Source organism: Bufo bufo, chromosome 5, assembly GCF_905171765.1.
Source record: "Bufo bufo chromosome 5, aBufBuf1.1, whole genome shotgun sequence".
In the NCBI taxonomy this organism is placed as follows: domain Eukaryota; kingdom Metazoa; phylum Chordata; class Amphibia; order Anura; family Bufonidae; genus Bufo; species Bufo bufo.
Window position 1 is genome coordinate 170199572 of NC_053393.1, and position 22213 is coordinate 170221784.

Below are 22213 nucleotides of genomic sequence, written 5' to 3' on the forward strand. Positions count from 1 at the left end.
AACTGTCTCTACATGATGAATGCCACTTTCTGAAGTGACACAACCCCTTTAAAGTATATAAAAACAGTGTATAATTTGGAGTACAGTGTATATTCTGCTAAGTTTTTAGATTAATTTGTCATGCTACCATTTTTACAATGAGCATTTAGTGTCCTATAATATTTACTATATTTCAGTCCTTAGACAATTCTCCTGTTGATAGTTTAAATACTACTTTATACAACAACCATCAAAGTGCATATTAAAATGATAACTCCTCGTAGCCTCTGGCAATTCTAGAGTTTATCCACTCAGAAATAAGACTTGATTAAAATGTAGCATACAGGGCTCTTAACTGCTTCCTGTTTGGAAATCCAATTTAAGCACTGACTTTGCCATCATAAATATCACAAATGAAATTTCTGCTAGTTTGTTCCATCTGGACATCATTATCCATGGAACATCTACGGGGCTTAATTACATTTCTTGACAAAGTGACTGATGAGTAATATCAATATTTCTGTGATTTAGAGAAAACAACAATTGACCAGAAAGTACAACTTTTACAGCTGTATGCATGAAGAATATCCAGGAAGAAAATTCAACAAAAACATATTCAAGTCAAGGATCAAAGGGACCCTAAACCTACAGTACACTGACTGTGCCAATGGGGTTGTCTGAGGTACAAAAAAAAAAAAGCACACTGCAAACCTGATGGTCAGAAATATATACATTGGATAAGTCAGGTTCAGTATATACTGTATATATATATATATATATATATATATATATACACACAATACACACAGTATATATATATATATATATTTAGTACTGGTCTGGCCCCTTTGTTTACATGCAGTTGCAGAGCTGTGGGTGTATAACAACTTTTTATGACATTCTTTTCATGTATAGTTTTGTGTGTCAGCTAAGGGTACTTTCACACTTGCGTTGTTCTTTTCCGGCATAGAGTTCCGTCACAGGGGCTCTATACCGGAAAAGAACTGATCAGGCATATCCCCATGCATTCTGAATGGAGAGTAATCCGTTCAGTTTGCATCAGGATGTCTTCAGTTCAGTCGTTTTGACTGATCAGGCAAAAGAGAAAACCGCAGCATGCTACGGTTTTATCTCCGGCTAAAAAAACTGAAGACTTGCCTGAATGCCGGATCAGGCATTTTTCCCCATAGGAATGTATTAGTGCCGGATCCGGCATTCAGAATACCGGAATGCCGGATCCGTCCTTCCGGTATGCGCATGCGCAGACTGAAAAAAAGGTGAATAAATAAATGCCGGATCCGTTTTTGCCGGATGACACCGGAAAGACGGATCCGGCATTTCAATGCATTTTTTCGACTGATCAGGCATTTTTAAGACTGATCAGGATCCTGATCAGTCTTACTAATGCCATCAGTTAGCATACATTTTGCCTGATCCGGCAGGCAGTTCCGGCGACGGAACTGCTTGCCGGATCTCTCTGCCGCAAGTGTGAAAGTAGCCTAAGACACCCATGGTTATTTGCTCACATTGTCAGCCTTGCGCAAAGACATCCTGCTTTTTCTTCCATTTATAAAGGCAAAGTATTTTCCCTGTTACCATTTAGTAAATAATTCCCCCCACCATGCTCCCCTTCTGCTCATGGGGTTGTGAAAGATAATGCTATGCCATTCCACATTTTGGCTCCAGTAACAAGCAGTGGGCATGACTTCTAACTCTGACAAGCCCCCACATCAGATGTCAGTACTGGTGTTCTGTGCAATGGGGCTTGGCTTGTTGCTCTGACAAGCCAAGTCCACAGATCACACATTAGTTGTGATGTTCCATGCTCAGGGGCAGGACTGCTCCCTCAAGCACTAGACTGGTGCACTGAACGTCAGCATAGCAGGCATAGAAGCTGACATTGCACAGAGCCGAATATGTAAACGGGGTAACTTTTGAAAAAGTAACAAAAAACAAACCACGGTCACCTGACCAAAAACTCATTTTAGGTTTCCTATCTATATGTTAAAACTTTAACATTAATTATTTACTTTTAAAACAAAAATACTCAGAGAAACCAATACTGCAAGGTAATTTAAAAATATCAGGTTGCAGTTTCGGGCTAAGTCAGTTAATTTATGTCTTTTTTGGGCCGCTGTCGCTCGCTCTACATTCTATTTAAGAGGTGGTTAACCTCATGGATACTCTGTGGCCATGTATTACCACAGGTTAGCAGGTGTGTTTTCAATGGTGAATTGTTTGGTATCCCTATAGGTCCTAAGTATAGGACTTTCTATTGTAAATAGATGAGATGAGTTCCTATATCCCTATGCGACAGACATCCATCATTCATTCACACATCTCACACGCTGGGAGATCAGGCAGTTAGCCTCTGAACATTTGCACAATATGTATTGAGCTGGACAATGATTGCGACCCTACTGGTTGTGGATCTTGCCCTATACTGCAACCTGTCTAGAAATTGTAGATTATCACTACCCCACCCGACATGTTTTGTCGCGATGCAGCATCGTGAGGGGAGTTGGGGTACTAGCGGGACACGCTCTGTTTCGCCTGCCTAAATAAACTATCTATCCCCTCCCAAACTATGGGTTCCACCAATCGAGTTGTGTTGCTGCGATTGACATGTGTATTAGCCCGTCCTGTGGGCATCACCAGGAAGGTGGGCGGTGGGAGTGACATCAGCCGAGTGCTGCTCCTCTCCACCAATGAATTGAATTGCACACCCCCTTACATAGTATTGCATCACTGATGATGCTTTCTTGCCGCCTATCACGCTCGTCCTTCTGGGTACTGCGCTATTGGCATGTATATCAACCCATCCTGTGAGCCTCGCCGGGAATGACAAGTAGGCGGGGAGAGTGACATCAGCCAAGTGTCGCTCCCCTCCACCAATGAGATGAATCGCACCAAAGGCACACCCCCTTCCATTGTATCGCGTCACTAATGATGCTTTCTTACCGCCTATTGCGCAAGTCCTTCTGAGTGCTGCATCGAACCAGGGGGGTGCAACCTCATGGAAGCGCCGCTTCCTTACTACTAGTACGATTCACCTCGGCACAGACACACCTCCATCCTCCATATCACGTGACCAGTGTCTCTTGACAGGGGTAGGAGGTTGAACTATGTCATTCTCAATGCAGTAACCCTTTCCTTTCTGCTCATGTAATAGTCAGCAAGTGATCACTGTGATACTATAGGAGTCCATGGATACACTGGCAATGCCATAGGTGCCTCTCACACGGGCTATCCTATACCTTATCCCTTTCATGTATAGGATCAGTGACAAGGGAGGGGAATATTTTGAAAACTTTTGAAAAAGTAAGTGCAATACGAGAGCCTGTATCTCCAGTTGTTGAAACCATGAAAATAATAACTTAGACAACCCCTTTAAATGGACTCTGTCACCAGAATCATTGTGCAGAAGAAGTCTTGGTCCCATCTGTGGCTTTGTTGATGAGAAAACAGAACTTTTAATATATGTAAATTAGCCTCTAAGAGCAACGGGGGTGTTGCTGTTGCTCCTAGAGGCTCCCTTATCTCTGCTGCTGCCACACCCCTACACTCTGATTGACAGGGCCTGGCAGTGTACATGTCATCATGCCTGGCCCTGACTTCTCCTTCAGTATCCGGTGCAGGGGCAATACCGGAGAGAGCTCGCCAGCAGTTCTCCTCTGTATACCATGCCATATAATATATTTCAGAAATTCTCAAATGCAATATTCATATGTGAATGGGCAATGCATTAGACATAATTGTAATTTGTACCTTAATATGTGTTGTCATGTTTTCGAGGTGTGACATGAATCCGTGAGGCACCGCAATGATTCCAGTGAAGTTTATAGAAAAAATAACCTGATGTAAATCATCCAGATCATCTAGTAGTGGTCCTGTGCAGTCATCATCACATGCTAGGGAGGACAGTATAAAATGAGTTCTTTACATATACAGTACAACACTGATGCAGTGGGCAAGAAGTGAATCTGCCCTACATGCTTCTTCTGAATGGTATCGGTTCTTTGTATACCGTAATGCACGGATATGTGACAGCCAAGATGTAATGATGTCACACAATACAAGTATATGAAAATGTACTCTGTTATATGAAAAGAGCTCAAAGAACACAAAGCTTGCATCGCATGCCATTCTTGCACATGAATCATGTAGAGATGAGAGAACTTCAAGGAGTCTTCTCCTGCATAACAGAAACCGGACGGATCCGTTATGCAGGCCATAGACTTCTACACTGCTCAAAAAAATAAAGGGAACACTTAAACAGCACAATGTAACTCCAAGTCAATCACACTTCTGTGAAATCAAACTGTCCACTTAGGAAGCAACACTGAGTGACAATCAATTTCACATGTTGTTGTGCAAATGGGATAGACAACAGGTGGAAATTATAGGCAATTAGCAAGACACCCCCAATAAAGGAGTGGTTCTGCAGGTGGTGACCTGACCACGTCTCAGTTCCTATGCTTCCTGGCTGATGTTTTGGTCACTTTTGAATGCTGCCGGTGCTTTCACTCTAGTGGTAGCATGAGATGGAGTCTACAACCCACACAAGTGGCTCAGGTAGTGCAGCTTATCCAGGATGGCACATCAATGCGAGCTGTGGCAAGAAGGTTTGCTGTGTCTGTCAGCGTAGTGTCCAGAGCAAGGAGGCGCTACCAGGAGACAGGCTAGTACATCAGGAGACGTGGAGGAGGCCGTAGGAGGGCAACAACCCAGCAGCAGGACCGCTACCTCCGCCTTTGTGCAAGGAGGAACAGGAGGAGCACTGCCAGAGCCCTGCAAAATGACCTCCAGCAGGCCACAAATGTGCATGTGTCTGCTCAAACGGTCAGAAACAGACTCCATGAGGGTGATATGAGGGCCCGACGTCCACAGGTGGGGGTTGTGCTTACAGCCCAACACCGTGCAGGACGTTTGGCATTTGCCAGAAAACACCAAGATTGGCAAATTCGCCACTGGCGCCCTGTGCTCTTCACAGATGAAAGCAGGTTCACACTGAGCACGTGACAGATGTGACAGAGTCTGGAGACGCCGTGGAGAACGTTCTGCTGCCTGCAACATCCTCCAGCATGATCGGTTTGGCATTGGGTCAGTAATGGTGTGAAGTGGCATTTCTTTGGAGGCCGCACAGCCCTCCATGTGCTCGCCAGAGGTAGCCTGACTGCCATTAGGTACCGAGATGAGATCCTCAGACCCCTTGTGAGACCATATGCTGGTGCGGTTGGCCCTGGGTTCCTCCTAATGCAAGACAATGCTAGACCTCATGTGGCTGGAGTGTGTCAGCAGTTCCTGCAAGACGAAGGCATTGATGCTATTGACTGGCCCACCCGTTCCCCAGACCTGAATCCAATTGAGCACATCTGGGACATCACGTCTCGCTCTATCCACCAACGTCACGTTGCACCACAGACTGTCCAGGAGTTGGCAGATGCTTTAGTCCAGGTCTGGGAGGAGATCCCTCAGGAGACCGTCCGCCACCTCATCAGGAGCATGCACAGGCGTTGTAGGGAGGTCATACAGGCACTTGGAGGCCACACACTACTGAGCTTCATTTTGACTTGTTTTAAGGACATTACATTAAAGTTGGATCAGCCTGTAGTGTGTTTTTCCACTTTAATTTTGAGGGTGACTCCAAATCCAGACTTCCATGGGTTAAAATTTTTTATTTCCATATTTTTTTTTTTGTGTGATTTTGTTGTCAGCACATTCAACTATGTAAAGAACAAAGTATTTCAGAACAATATTTAATTAAGTCAGATCTAGGATGTGTTATTTTTGTGTTCCCTTTATTTTTTTGAGCAGTGTATTATGATGGAATGCATAACGGAATGCTTCTGAAGGCATTCCGTTATGCATTCTGTCATAGAATTGTGTTATAGTCCGTGGTAATGGAATCCATAACGCAATTCATTCTATACCCAAACCCGAACTTGGACTTCAAAACTTGAAGTTCGCTCGTCCCTATACATGATAAAAGTAGCTAGATTTGAATAAGTTGAATGTTGCTGAACATATCCATGCAGTACAGGTCTATCATTCCCAAAGACATTTTCCTAAGAAATGGATTATGTTGCATTAGAATTTACTACTCAAATACTAACATCCTAGGAGGACTCATGTACATGAAAGAGTCCTGTTCAAAGAGTCTGTAGTGCAATGCACAGAGGCAGTACCACTCATTACATGGAACCGTACAGCTTCTGTGCATTGCCATACTTAGTATATGTGGACATATTCTTCCTAGAAGCAATTAAATAGAAGGTATATGGAGGTACAATATCTCTATGACAGCCATACAATGATTCTGTATTAAGTGATTTGCTAATATGACTGTATGCACAAACCTTAAAGGGGTTGCTTCATCTCAGACATTGATGGCATATCGCTAGGATTTGCCATCACTGTACGATGGGTGCGGCTCCAAAATCTGAGACCTGCTCTTATCTCCAGAACGGGACCCCCGAAGTGAACAGAGCATACGTGGCCACCCTCTGTTCACCGCTATGGGATTTCTGAAAATAGCAGAGTATTGACTCGGCCATTTCCGACAGACCCATAGCAGTGAATGGAGCTGCACTTTCCATTCACCGTTTTGGGACTTCCGAAAATAGCAGAGCACGATCACTTGGCTATTTTTTGGAACTTTCATAGTGATGAATGGAGAGCACACAGCACATGCGTGGTGTGCTCTCCTTCACTTTTTGGGCCCGGTTCTGCAGATACGAGCGGGAGCCGCACCTATCAGACATTGATGACATATCTTGAGATGAGCCAATCCCTTTAATTCTAACATTTCATGTATTGTTTATTTGTATAGCTCTGTTGTACAAATTTCGTCAGAATTTCCTAGCTCAGAATTACCCAACATCAATAAAACATGTTATTCTGGATCACTGCATGATCTTAAAAAAGTATATACGTTTTGCTCATTTGTGTAGGACCTCTAAGAGGCTGTAAGAGAGCCTAAAATAAAGTTCAAATTTATGAAATGTCATATTTCACTGTACTTTTTTACGCCATCTTCTGACACAAAATCAAGTCATCAAGCGACTTGTATGTACCATTTTATAAAATGAAATTGTAAAGTCATACAACAGAAAAAACTTACAAATGCATTGCTGGTCCAGAAGAATGTGTCTCACTTCACATGTATCACAAAGCCGTCCAGTGACCCCCGGCTTACAAGAGCATTGGCCACTTAGTCTATCACAATCATTATTCAATGAACCAGCTGGATTGCAGTCACATAACTGGCAGCTACCATCAGGCTCCAGTGGATTGCCAAAGTAGCCAAGAGAGCACCTAAGAGTAAGAAAACAATCACCAATTTAGTAAATCTAGTGACCACGTTAGTCCTTATGTTATAGGTGTTATCTAAGACTTCAAAATAAGGATCAGAAGATTGGTGGGGTCCAGCTCTCAGTCAGCACTCCTACCATTCAGTGTTTGAAGAGATCTATGGCCAGAACCATGTCCCCTTAACGGTTTACCAGGAGTGGCTCTGTAGAGTGGCTGAGTCTGGTACAACTTTACAGCATGAAGTAAAAGGGGAATGAGCAATAATATTGAGCACAGTGCATGGTAAATAATGAAGGGAACATCGAGCTCCCAATACAACGCAACCCCTTCAAACACCTGATCAGCGGGAAGACTTACAAAGACTATACAGGAAAAACTGTATAAAGAAATTACAGGGATCTACTATTACACAGAAATACAGCCTATCAATATCATTAATAAGACAACCATCCATTTAGTCCTAAAGAAACCCTGGGACATATTGATTATGCTTTCACAGCCATCTCCCAGCACAATTGCATAGAAGACAGTCAAGACACCCTCATACTTACAGGTCACCAACCAAAGAAGCCAAAGCCCAGAGATAAGATGTTACCTGGCATGCTGGTGTTTTATTGATATGCTTTTAAATTTCATTTATGGCTTATTATGTGATACAGAGCTCCTTTTAGATATCTATTCTCATTTGTTCTGGTGATCAGGAGTTGTTGAGAAGTGTCACTTGACAACTAAAATCTCAAAATCTGCTGCAAGTGGTGTACCCAGTCCCAGCACAGAATCCAGACTTCTGTATTGGGTACTAAAAAACATCCACATCACTTGCAGGCAGTGAGAGTACAGGTGGAACATATAAATGCTTTTGCTCTTCTCTGTTAGGGTCCGACCATGCGGCGCGTCGTGGTAGTGTTCGGGGCGTGGCCGTGCTTACGTGGTTAGTGTATGTAATAGTATACCAGGGGGTTGAGTGAAGTGGAGATGCAATGTTTTAAAAACTTATAAATGAGACTTAAAGGAGCTCTAATTTGAAATCCTTACCTACTTTTTACTCCACTTTTAAAAGTGGAAAGGTTCCCCAAATGTTGCAAAAATATGCAGCAAATGTTGCACGTGGGTGACTTTTTTACTCCACAAAACTGGCTTAGCAAATTTGATAAATGACCCTCAAAGTGCTTAATAGCAACCTTGGTTTTTCAACAGCAAAACACACTTTATGAATGACTCTTCTTATTTTTGGGCAGCAGCCAACAAGGAAATTTGATTGACTGCAAGCAAGCCTAACACTCAACTTAGAGCAATAGTTTTATCTGTATGACAAGGGAAAGTGGCATTACTTATTTAATATAATACATACTGTTCACAGTGTCTTCCCTCATATCCAGGTAGGCAGGCATCACAACGGAAATCATTAATTCCTTCAAGGACACACGTTGGACTAAAACTGAGACAAAAAAATAATAATAAAATAAAAATATGGCACAATACCTTTGGGAAAGACAGAGACAATACCCATAGGAAAGACAGGGTTTAAGAATGAGTGCAGGATTAGTTGAAAGCCCAAAAGAATGCTATCATAAGACACTGTTTTTCACAGAATCCACCATGTATATCATATCCATGTATATCTTTCCAGCATGGTATAAAATAATGAACAGTTTTTAGTACTAAGAAATCAATTTATACATTCCAATATGATTTTATAATTGTAAGAATGCTAAATTCACAAAATTTCTAGAAATAAAGTTGTAAATGTTTATATTTATAAAAAGCTTAAGTTCATAAAAGAATAAACTTAAAGGAGTTGTCTAAGTAAAAAAAAAAAAACCTGGGCAGCTTCTTGCTGCTTCTTTGGCCCTGCATCATCTTCCTGGCTGTAGCAGGGATGTCTCGTACACGCCACATGCAGCCAATAAGGGACATGACTAGAGAGGATTGGCTGCAGCGGTGATGTGGTGTGTATGGGATATCACAGCTGCAGCCAGGAAAACAAGCAATGGAGGGGAGGGCTGGGGTGTCACACTGGAAGCGGTGGGGAGGAAAGGAGTACCATTTTGTACTGCCGGTGCCCTGTTTATTATTTAACTCAAAAACCTCTTAAACACACTAATACGGTGACAGATGGTAGACATTATTGTAGAGTAGGAGTTACCTCTTTGAGTTTCCTTTAGGGCATCCACACAGTGAGCAATCTGAGATCGACCCAGTCACTATGCCATAGTAACCAGAGGCACATATATGGCAATTATGACCAGCTGTATGGTCTCTGCAGCCCTGCAAAATGTGATTAAACATGAAATAAATATAGTCATGTAAAAGAATGCAAAACGTGTAATACAGTGCAGAACATCTTACATATTTTAAAGGATAACTGTCATATATATTTTTTTGGAGTATTGGATTGTGGTGATTAATATCTCCTTGGTGGCCCTATTTCAACTTTTCACTGTGTATTCAATTACCCCTTAATTCCACAGTTTTGTTCCCTGTACTGCCTACTTTTACCTGTGCTTAAAATAGGGTTGCTAGGCATGGTCCGTCTATATGTTGAAGGACGGAGGACGCAGAAGCAGGCTGCGCAAGGTCACATTACTGACAGCCAGCGACTGTAAGTAAATGATTAAAGCCAGGTCATCCCCAGCAGCTGATAACAGTGCCTGGGCTGTGTGCACTTCTCCCTGTCCCTGCGCTTGGCAGACGCTCCCTCACTCAGCAGAGCTGGAGAATGCAGAGTTGAAGCAGCGCACAACAGGGAAGGGAGATCTGCCATCCGCTCAGTGTATAAATGAAAGCAACATGTGGTAAGAGGGCCTCTTTGTGCTGCAGGAGATTAACCCTTTAGGGGGGGGGCTCTTGTTACTGACACTTTTGGGGGGCTATTGTTACTGGCTAGTGAGGGCAGGCGGGATTAGCCTCAGGGTGAGGGCAGTGGCGGCCATCTTAACTGAATAGTGAAATTGCTGTTTTATGCAGACTGGTTGCTAAGGGCTGAATCTTATTAAATATGGGGTAAGTCAGTCTAATAGTAACTGATTCTGGAATATCATGTTATTAGTAACTACATATATGAAAATTGAAATTAGGGTCTAAATGTGACAGTTATCCTTTAAGAAATCCTCATTAACATTTTCACCATTTTGGTCAATGTTTAATTCCATGTCTACCCACGTAACGAAGACAAAAAAAGATTGTTACTTGGAAACGATCAAGAAGCATGACAGTACCAATTGATTAGCATACTAATACTTGATCATACCGCGTATAGTTTAAAAAGTCAGTGCCAACTAAGTTATTGTGAACTGCTATCTACACTGTTCTTTACACACGAGGTGATTAAAGTATTTTAGTAAATTGCTGGGATGAAGTGTTTTTTAAAGTGTTTTTTATTTGTGAGACAACCTTTTTTGGTGCCTTCACACGCAGTAGATCTTTTACAAGAATATTCTACAACAAAAAATCTGCTTCATTCACCGGAATGAGGCTTTCAGAAATCCATGTGACTGCCGCCAAAACAACCCAATTTGGATGGAAAGAACGGAAATCTGCTGCATGTGAAGACACATTTAATCTCCTTTTCTATTAACCAGAAGTCATGTTCACAGGGGTTCAGCATTCACAAGGAGCCTTCAAGCTGTATAGCTGCATTAGCTAACCCATCTCCATCAAGGGCCTGTGGCTAAGGTGGATTTATACAGCCCAATTGTCAGGCATATTTTTGGGGATAAACGTTTGTATGAGTGCTCATTCCTTATAATCTGCCCGTTTGAAGATGCCACGGATCACCTGATAACCGAGCGAATAGCTTGTGCATTGGGTGAGACAATTGTTCATGCAGACACCTCAATCATCGATTCAGGGCAGCAGACTGTGCTGACCCGAAAAACAATAAATCTACTGTATATCAGGATGAGCAATAGCAATGGCCATCTCTCATCCCCATACAGTGGAGGGGATCTTTGCAGGTAAATGCAGCACTTCACCTCCACGAGCAGGCAACGATTCCTTCTCAACAATCCTCTGCTCCATTGGGCCATGTAAAGGGGCCGTTAGTCGGGATAAGAAACTCAGTGTTGAGAATGTCTTCCTCCATTTCACAGGGAAAAACGGGGCAGATAAGAAAACTCAGACCCTGTCAGAAAAGACCCCGCAAAATTCATCTCCCGCCGGGTCCCCTGTAAATATCTGCTGCTTAAGGATAGAAGATCGGGCAACACAGTCATTTTAAAAATAAAGAGTTACTTCTATGTGCCTGCTCAGCAGATGTAATGACCTCACACCTCTGCGTTTGTCCTTCTAAAGTTCTTATATAGATTTGTTGGATTCAGTAATGTGGTTACAATTCCCCCTTCACTTTGTGTCTCAGAGCCGCTGCTCATCTATTCCCTGAACTTTAGACCCAAATCTATTTTTGAATGCTTTGAGGTTTATAGAGCTCACCAACGCTATCTGGCGAGATTTATGGGTTTGTATTGTCAGAAGTTTACAATCCATTTCACTGTTGAAACCTAATTAGAGTGTAAAAAAACAACCTGTCCTAGATACTGCCCAGCTCATTTAATAAATATATCCTGACTGTTACAGAGCAGACAACAGCAGTAAGTATATCAGATCAGTAAAATACGTATGTATGCCTTATGACTTATCCAGCCACCATACATGAAGCTTACCATGCATTCTCCAGTATGTGGATCACAAACCTCACTGTGGTTATTGCACTGACAAGGCACACAGGGGGCAATAAATGGCTGCGACTCAAGCAAATTCACTTCCATCACTCTCTCTCTGTAATAGCCAGGTGCACACTCCTGATGATAGAAAAGATAAAAGTTGTTATATGGAGCAGAGCTTTACTGATATAATGAACTGCAAAGTGATGAAGAATGTTCTGCAAATCACCTGACATGAGAGTCCTGTATATCCACGGGGACATTCACAGATCTCAATAAGAGGAGCTGCCTCTCGAACAGAATGCATCTCAGCTGCTTCCACCGCAATGTCCATTGAAATATTTGATATCCTATTAATAATGAAATATATAGGTGAAACTCAAAAAACTAGAATATCATGCAAAAGTTCATTTAGTTCAGAAATGCGACTTAGGCCTCAGCCACACGACTGTTCCGTTTTTTGCGGTCCGCAAACCGCGGATCTGCAAAAAACGGAAGCCACCCGAGTTGCCTTCCGCAATTTGTGGAACGGAACGGGCGCCGGCAATATAAATTCCTATTCTTGTCCGCAAAGCACGGACAAGAATAGGATATGTTATATTTTTTTAACGGGGCCGCGGAACGGAGCCACGGATGCGGACAGCCCTCGGAGTGCTGTCCGCATCTTTTGCGGCCCCATTGAAGTGAATGGGTCCGCATCCGAGCCACCAAAACGGCGGCTCGGATGCGGAGCAAAACAACGGTCGTGTGCATGAGGCCTTAAAAGGAGTTGCATTAATGCAACTTAAAATTAGAATATTGGGAAAAGGTTCAATACTCTAGGCTCAAAGTGTAAGCCATAATCATCCAAATGATAACAAATAAAGGCTTGAAATATCTCGCTTTACATGTAATGAGTCTATCTCATATATTAGTTTCACCTTTTAAGTTGCATTACTGAAATAAATGAACTTTGCTCGATATTCAAATTTTTCGAGTTTCACCTGAAGATCACAGTTACAAAATTGAGTCACATTATTATGACCACTTCCTGCTTTCGAAGAAGGCATTGAGTTGCTCATAATAGAAGTCACATGTCATGAGCTGGCTTGGTGGGTATATAAGGTGCGTGATGTCTGCACACATATCCCTCGTTGCTGTCATGGGTAAAGGGGCAATTTATCAGAGTTGCAAAAAGGGATAATTATTGGCTTTTAGGCCAAAGGTGGCAGTATTTCTGAAACTGCACAGTTTGTGAAATGGTCATGTGCTGCTGTGTTGAAAGTGCATCATGAGTGGACAAATGGTACCATTGCGATTAGGTGACCTGAAACTGAGGAGCACTACATGCCATTCATGTGAAAGGTGAACATCGGCTATGAAGGTGCTCAAGGGTGGACCGGCATGCTACAGTGGAGCATATCACCTCTAAAATGAACCAGGCAGGGCCGTCTTTAATATTAAGTGGACCCTGGGCAAGAATTTACTTGGGCCCCCTGGATCCCCCCTTCCCACACCCTAGCATGCAATCAAGCCCTCCACCACAACACACACACACAAAAAATCCACACACCTCGTAGAGTAGTAAACTTTAATAATGATGAGTGGCCACTAGAGGTGTTCCTTGGCTGTAATGTAAATACTGCCTTTTTTTCTGAAATGGCAGTGTTTACATTAAAAAGCTTGCAGAGACATGCTATAGACACCAGAACTACTACGTTTAGCTGTTGTGGTTCTGGTGACTATAGTGTCCCTTAATATAGAGAAAAAAAAAAGAATCAGCACAAAAGTATCAAATAAAATGGCTGTATCATTATTCTAAAAATTAAAAAAGCACAACTTCTGACACAAATATATAGTATTTTGCAGATTACTTTTTTTTTTTTTACAATGTGCAGATAGTACTGTACTACTAACCCCTCCATCCACCCCTACATACCTCTTACATCCAGTAACGTCTCTTTGATGTAGATGTTCTGTTTCCTCATCTTCTCCTTTCAGACCTTCAGACCAGACCACCATTTTTCAGCCATTTTTCGTCTCTGCAGTTTGCCAAACTAAATCTAAGTTTACTACTTTTCCATCATCCTCCCATCTTCTGGACGAATCATCCTACCACCCCCAATACTGTGCCGCTGTGCTCCCCAATACTATACTGCAGAAAAAGATAAACCCCCTGATAATAGTAGTACAATGCAGATAGTGCTCTTCAATAATTATTGACACACAGTGCCCTAAAATAACTGCGCCCAGCAAATAGTGCCCCTGACACTCATAGTGTAAACATAACGTCCCCCAAAAATAATTGTGGTAAGCTGATACTGTGCCAAGGTGCCCCTACAGTATTAGTGCTCCCAAAAGTCCCACCAATGGGAATAATTCTCGGCTAGAGCACACATGGTAGTAATAGTGCTCCTACATTGCCCCCAACATGTCCCCACTGTGCCCCAGAAGTAATAATGCTCCCATAGTGCCCATACTAGTAATCATGTTCCCCATAGACCCCCAGTAGTAATAAAGCCCATCATAATGCCCCCCCAGTAGTAATAATTCTCCTTATAATGTGCCAGTGCAAAAAATACCCCCTTTAAATCCCACCAGTTGAGCTAATGTCCCCATAGTGCCCCCATATTGTGCCAGTATAAAATACCCCTATATAGTGCCCCCAGTAAATGCCCCATAGAGCTCCTCTCCCCCTTCTTCCTAGTGAGCTCCATAATGTACCAGTATAAAATGTCCCATATATAGTGCCCCAGTAGATGCCCTCAGTGTCCCCCATAAGTATAAAATACCTCTTCTTAGTGCCCCCATAAATGAGCCCATAGTACCCCTCTCTCCCCTTCCCCATAGTACCCACCATAATGTGCCCAGTATAAAATGCTCCTATACAGAGCCCCCCATATAAAATACCCCTTCTTTGTGGCCTCAGTAAAATCCCCATAGTGTTCCTCTCCCCCTTCCCCCATACAAAATACCCCTTCTTTGTGGCCTCAGTAGATACCCCCATAGTGCAACCCAATAATGTGCCAGTAAAAAGTGCCACCAATAATGTGCCAGTAAGGAGTGCTCCATATATGCCCCCACAGTGCCCCCTAATAATGTGCCAGTAAGATGTGCCCCCATAGATGCCCCCCAATAATGTGCCAGTAACAAGTGCCCCATAGATGCCCCCAATAATGTGCCAGTAACAAGTGCCCCCATAGATGCACCACAATCATGTGCTAGTAACAGGTACCCCCATAGATGCCCACCAATCATGTGCCAGTAACAAGTACCTGATTGATGCCCCCCAATCATGTGCCAGTAACAAGTGCCCCCATAGATGCCCCCAAATCATGTGCCAGTAAGAAGTGGCCCCATAGATGCCCCCAATCATGTGCCAGTAACAAGTGCCCCCATAGATGCCCCCCAATCATGTGCCAGTAACAGGTGTCCCCATAGATGCCCCCCAATCATGTTCCAGTAACAGGTTCCCCCATAGATGCCCCCTAATCATGTGCCAGTAACAGGTGCCCCCATAGATGCCCCCCAATCATGTGCCAGTAGTAGTACCATATAAAAAAAATAAACACTTAAACTTACATCCATCAGGCTGGCAGCGATGTGATGCAAGCCTCTTCCGGCCTGTGTCCCGCGCTGCATGGCTCATAAGGCGCGATGACGTCATCGCGCCGCCTTCATCGGCCTCTGAAAGGCTGCAGGCCTAGTGCCTGCAGCCTTACAGAGGCACGGGTAAGGGAGACGCCTCTCCATCCCCTGCCCCACCGCAGCACTTCCATCTGTATCGCTGTCCTGAGGACAGCGATACAGATGACTATGGAGATGAGCGCTTCCACAATGGAAGCGCTCATCTCCCTGTGCCCTGCCGCCGCCCCAACACATCACCAGTGGCCAGCGGGGCTCAAGAGGCAGCTGCCTTAGGCCCCCCAAGAGCAACTGGGCCCAAGGCAGCTGCCCCTTTTGCGCTGTGTTAAAGACGGATCTGGAACCAGGGGTTACCATACGGGGCACTGAGGCAGACAGATAGTCACTGTGCCACCGCTAAGGAAGTTGCATCGGCAGAAAATGCTTTGCAGCAGTATTGGAATTGGACCTCTGCTGATTGGCAAGGGGTTGCCTTCGCTGATGAGTCACGTTTTCTGCTTCATCGAACGGATGGATGTTGGCGTGTCAGGTGAGAAACATCAGACAACAAATACTCTGCAACCACTGCTGGAGGAACACAAGTTAGTGGTGGCAACGTTATGGTCTTGGGGAATGGTTTCGTGGCATTCTCTGGGCAGACTTATACATGTGCAAGGCACTCTCAACCCATTTGATCTAGTACATCTAGTGCTGGGCGAAGCGGAGCATTAGAAGTGGAATTTGGTCTGAAGTTTAGGATAACTTCGATTCACAACAAATCCGAATTTCCTCGCGCTTCATGGTAATTAATTAGTTTTTCCTATAATGGCTGCTCCACATATTACAAAGTGAAAGTAAAAACCCCCGAGAATGCAAGATCACCCATAATGGCAGAAGAATGTAGAACAGGAGAGCGCTGGGGTTGGAGAAGTGGGTATGGAAGAGCTGATTAGTATTCTGTGTTTACTGTCAAATAACCTGCAGGAGATTGCAGGCAAGAACAGCAATAATCTGCATATTGTCCACGCACCTAACTAGTCAAACCACATACCAGCAACAGCCCCTGTTTAAAGGTGCTGCACGGCCATTAACAATTAAGAAGGACTATATAGTGCCCTAAGGCAGAGTGTCCTGGGTATATCTGATTTATAGCGATTCACAACAAATTAATTCCTAACAAATCAAATTTCTTGGCTAGCTTCGGCGAAGTTGTCCACTCAAATTTTTCAAAACTTCACTCATCTCTACTAGTGATGAGCGGCAGGGGCAATATTCGAATTTGCGATATTTCACAAATATTTTGCAGAATATTCGTCATATATTTGCGAATTGGCTATTATTTTCTTGATTGCGAAAATCGGCAATGTAATATTCGCGTAAAGCGAGTGCAATACAGGCGCGGGTCACTTTTGCTACATTTTCCAAGCTGCTAGAAGTTTCCTGAGACTGGAGAAAATTGTTGGCACGGAAGAACATTAAAAATGGCTTTATATGCAGATAGAGTGCTCCAATATATTCGCAACTGCGCTAATCCGAAATTAATGATGCACATATTTTGGCGCAATATGTGAAACTTCACATTTTATCAGGTCTGACTACATATTACTGATTGGTGCACTAAGTATTGTTGTGAACTTGTGACATCACAGCACTATGTCTGTAGCATGTATGTATGTATGTATGTATGTATGTATGTATGGACAGCAGAACCTCTCCCACTACCTAACACCCTGCACTGGAACCTATCGGCTACACTATATCAGGATATAACCTACACTGACTACCTCCCACTAACTATCTGTATTATATATATAAGCTATCTAACTATCTAAAGTAGCGTGGAAAGCACAGAGCACAGCAATGACAGTGCTGTCTCTCTCAGAACTTAAAAAAACTGTAGAAAATGGCTGCTGGGGAGGTTCTTATATAGTAAGGGGTAGGCAACTTTCCTATTGGTTGCTAGGGATGTTGCTAAGCTCAGACAAAGACATTGCAGTCTTCTCATTGGCCCACAAGCAAGAAGCAGGGAGGGATCATGGGTTGGGATAAAAAAAAATATAGAATATTCGAAAATACGAATATATATCACTATATTCTAAATATTCGCAAATTCTCGAAGTGCCGATATTCGCGATTAATATTCGCTATTCGAATATTTGCGCCCAACACTAATCTCTACGTACATCCATACATGCTGATTGTCTTCCCTGGGGAGGATGGAATCTTCCAGCTAGACAAAGTGACATGTCACATTGCTAGAAAGTTCTGACATTGGTTGGAAGAGCATGACCAAGACTTCCAAGTACTAACATGGCCCCCTAACTTCCCAGACTTGAACCCAACTGAGCATCTTCCATCTTGATCGTTGTGTTCACCCATGCATCCTCCAGCAGCTCTCTATATCATCTTTCCTGCATACATAATGAATGTCCTTGGAACAAATAAATCACGTGCCAGTTCTTTGTATTGACCACCCATATATTTATACATGGAAATGAGATCAGGCATCTTTTCCAAGCTGAACAAGCCTAATTTTTCAACCTTCTCCGTATCAGAGAGACCTTCCAACCCATTTAATAAGCTAGTCGCTGACCTTTGAGCCCTTTCCATATTCAAGATGCGGTTTTATGACGGATTTATAAAGAGGTAATATTACATTGGGATCACAGGTTTTATCTCTCTTTTTATACACCCTGATATCTTATTTGCTTTGCAGCTGCTACATGAAATTGAGTCCTCCTGCTTAGCTTACGTGTAACTAGAATACCCAAATTCTTCTCTTGTTCTGTTGTCTCTAGCTTTATGCAGGTAATGTATATCTGCCATGTCCTTGCCCACGCTGCCAGCTTATCTAAATATGTCTTTAATATTTCACAGTCAAACTGAGTTTTAAGTTTTAGTGTCATCAGGAAAAACAGTAATACAGCATGTACCTAAACAATTACTACATAAATCTTATTACGAGACCAAATTTGAAGTCCCCTATTTACAGTTCACATAACTTTGTATATATGCTGCTTAGATTTTACTTGTCAAAAGTACAGCCTGTGTAATAATGAAGAGAAATGGTAATCTTCACACCGTATTATACTGTAGGAACTGCTGGAGATTGATTGCTGATTCTAATAACAGTAATAACAGTCAGTAGAATGGCTCCTGACTAAAATGCAACCTGAAACCTCTGAAATGTCATATTACATGTATTTATAAAGTTACTTTTTATCATGTTGGCCATTTATCAAAGACTGCTATTTTATGACGAGGTGCAGACCTCGTCATAAAGTAGGTGTATCCTCTGCCAGTCCATGTGACTAGATCGAAATCTACTCAAGCCCCAGACTGGATTAGATTTCAGCAGGGGCGTAGCTACAGGGGGTGCAGAGGTAGCAGGCCCAGGAGCCTGAGGGGGCCAAAAGACCCTTGTGCACATTAGAAGACACCAGTATTATAGAAAGTGCATGCAGGTCAAGTTACACCTCTGGCTGGATTGAAGGGGTTAGGTCAAGAATTGGGCATGGGGGGAGGGTGCCGTTAGAAAATTTTGCCTCAAGCAGCACAAAGGCGCTATGTGCTTCCCTGCCCCTGGCCACAAAGCACTGAGGTGCAGCATCTTATAAAGGGAATACTAATGAGCGCTTCCATTATGAAGCGCTCACTAGCATGCAGGTGGCAGGGGAGTGAAGCGATGTGACCGCTGTACTTACCCCTCCTCTCTGCTTGCTCTTCTTAGGGCCCGCGCTGCTGTATCCTGGCTGCCTACAGCATCAGGACGTACAGAGCACACTGTGACCTGATACTGCAGACAGTCAGGTGACTGTGCAGTGTGGGCCTCAAGAAGAGAGCCTGGGAGATCGCCGGACCAGGAGAGTGGCGGTGGAGCAGGAGAGGTAAGTAAGGGTCTGGAAGTCTAAAGGGGTCTGGAGGTCAAGTCTGAGGTCTAATGCAGGTCTGGAGATCTAATGGGGGTCTGAAGGTCTGGTCTGAGGTCTAGTGGGGGCTCTTGAGGTCTGTATAGGGGTCTGGAGGTCTAATGGGGGTGTGGTCTGATATGGGGGTCTGAGAGGCCTAATGGGGGTTTGAGAGGTCTAATGGGGGTCTGGTCTGAGGTCTGATATGGGGGAGTCTGGAGGACTAATGGTGGTCTTATTGGAGGTCTGATATTGGGGGGACTGACATGGAGGTCTAAGGGGGTATTATCTGAGGTCTGATATTGGGTGGGGTCTGACATGGAGGTCTAAAAGGGGTCTGATCTGAGGTCTGATACATGGGGGTTTGAGAGGTCTAATGGGGGTCTGGTCTGAAGTCTGAGATGGGGGTTTCAGACATGGAGGTCTAATGGGTGTCTGATATGGGGTCTGACATAGAGGTCTAAAAAAGGTCTGGTCTGAGATGGGGGTCTCATCCAAGGTTTGATATGGGGGTCTAATCTGAAAGGTGAGGGGGTATTTTTTCTGTACTGGCACACAATATAAAGAGGTATTTTTGTATTGTCTGGCGCACAATATAAAGGGGTAATTTTTTACTGGTGCACTATCTGTGTGATACCAGTATTTTCAGAGGAACTGTTTCTGGGGGTGGCAGGATGGGGTGTTGAGAAGGTAGGGAGGATAATATAAAAGGAGGAAACTAAGATATTTGTTTGTCAAACTCTGCAGAGAGAAGAGATGGCTGAAAGAAATCATCATTAATGTCTGGTCTGAAAGGAGAAGATGAGGAGAGAGAATATCTACATCAGAGGAGATGTCACTGGATGTACGGGTGTGCTGGCTGTCAGATCCCCGCTGATCTGATTTTGATGGCCTATCCTGAGGATAGGTCATTAGTAGTAAAAAAAAAAAAGGGACAACCCCTTTAACAGCAGGACTGGAGGGAATGAGTTAGGTTGAGAATTTGGCATGGGTGGGATGTTTCAATTTTTACCTTAGGCAGCAAATAGGTTAGGTGCCTCTGGGCACAAAGCACCGAGGGAAGGTGGGGAGGGCCCAAGCTGAACTCTTGCACCAGGGCCCATGAGTCTTTAGCTATGTCCCTGCGTGTAGCATTTTTATACAACCATTTATCTGAACCGAGCTTGCAGAAATCAATGATCTTCTTACAGAAACAAACCAATTCAGTAGCCAGAATGTATGGGGAGATCAGTGTATACAGTAGGTACTTGATTCCTGGAATTTCTTCTCGTTGCCATACTTGGAGTCAAGAAGGAATTTTTCTCACTTAATATGCGGTTACTGGCATCCGCCTCATTGGGTTTTTGCCTTCCTCTGGATCGACATGGTAGGAATATAGATTGAACTTCATGTACCCATGTCGTTTTTCAATCTTACCATTATGTAACTATGTTAGTAGTACTATTAATAATAAGTGGTATATTTTCTTCATCTTTGACAATCCCTACATGTATCCCACTGATAAAATAATATAATTTGTGAAATACTCTCATGGAGATTTATGTCTAAACGAAAGGATCTGAAAAAGCTTTTGGTGATGTTATACTTTGTAGTGCTAAACTTGTAAAACGAAAGCTTGTCAGAGAAAAGCACATGGAGTATATAAATGTATAGGTGTACCTACTGTATCTCACAGACATACCTGCTCTGTTGTACTCCATAGCCATATGACGCCTTTATAAGAATGTAATCAATGTTGCTTAGAACTGACATGAAATCCTTCCTTGTAACTGACTTTTCAGACACAGAGTTATGATATTTCCAATTATCCTGAAGTGGAAAATAGGGTAAAAAGCAGTTATGATCTACGACTTCTCCGATAGGTTCCTTTAAAAACCTAGACAGCCACCGAGCACATACTATCTGCCATGACGTTTTATATGTACAGTACATGGCATCTAGTATATATTATATCTACTAGTGGATTAGCATTCAGATTTCAGATAATTATAGCCCTTCTGTAACTACAATGTGTAAAAACACTTAACTTTTTTTACAAAGCAGAACATGGAAAGTGGCTGTCCAGAGGATGAAACAATTTTCAAAACAGCTACAGAGTGAGTGTGTATTCACACGACCGTAGAGTTTTGCGGTCCGCAACTAACGGATCTGCAAAACACGGATACTGGCCTGTGTGTGTTCCGCAATTTGCGGACCGCACATGGCTGCCACTGTCATAGAAAATGCCTATTTTAGTCCGCAATGGCTCTACCTTTTTTGTGGGGCCGCGTAATGGAACTACCGATGCGGGCAGCACACCACGGTGTGCTGTCCGCATCTTTTGCGGCCCCATTGAAATGAATAGATCCCCAACCGATGCGGACTCATTCATACAGTCGTGTGAATGATCCCTTAGCATGTGTTAACATGATCAGCGAGGTGTGCTATGGTGTTAACACTGGAGACAACCAATAATAACAAGAAAGGGGGTGCACACTAAGGGCTCATGCACACGACCGTATGCCCTCCGAGACATACGGTCCGTGAGCGGGCCATATGTCCCAGGGCGGCATACATCGTGCACACGGGAGTGCACAACATTATAGGTTACTATGATGCTGTGCGCATCGGGGCCACCCGCGGGACCAATGTCCCGCACTCATATAATATTATGAGTGCAGGACAATAGCCCCGTGGGCGTCCCGATGCACACAGCATCATAGTAGCTTATGATGCTGTGCGCTCCCGTGCTCACGATGTATGCCGCCC

At 43.4% G+C, this 22213-nt stretch overlaps 1 protein-coding gene across 1 annotated transcript in view; it reads right to left on the reverse strand.

Moving 5' to 3' along the window:
• LAMA1 (laminin subunit alpha 1) overlaps positions 1-22213 on the reverse strand; it is a 170965-nt gene that overhangs the window by 50275 nt on the left and 98477 nt on the right. Inside the window, exons 27-33 of the mRNA XM_040432573.1 lie at positions 21147-21274; positions 12184-12304; positions 11955-12092; positions 9440-9561; positions 8645-8731; positions 7103-7296; positions 3748-3890 (exon numbers count right to left, since the gene is read on the reverse strand). Coding sequence (XP_040288507.1) covers positions 3748-3890; positions 7103-7296; positions 8645-8731; positions 9440-9561; positions 11955-12092; positions 12184-12304; positions 21147-21274 — 933 coding nt within the window. The remainder of the gene's footprint in view (positions 1-3747; positions 3891-7102; positions 7297-8644; positions 8732-9439; positions 9562-11954; positions 12093-12183; positions 12305-21146; positions 21275-22213) is intronic.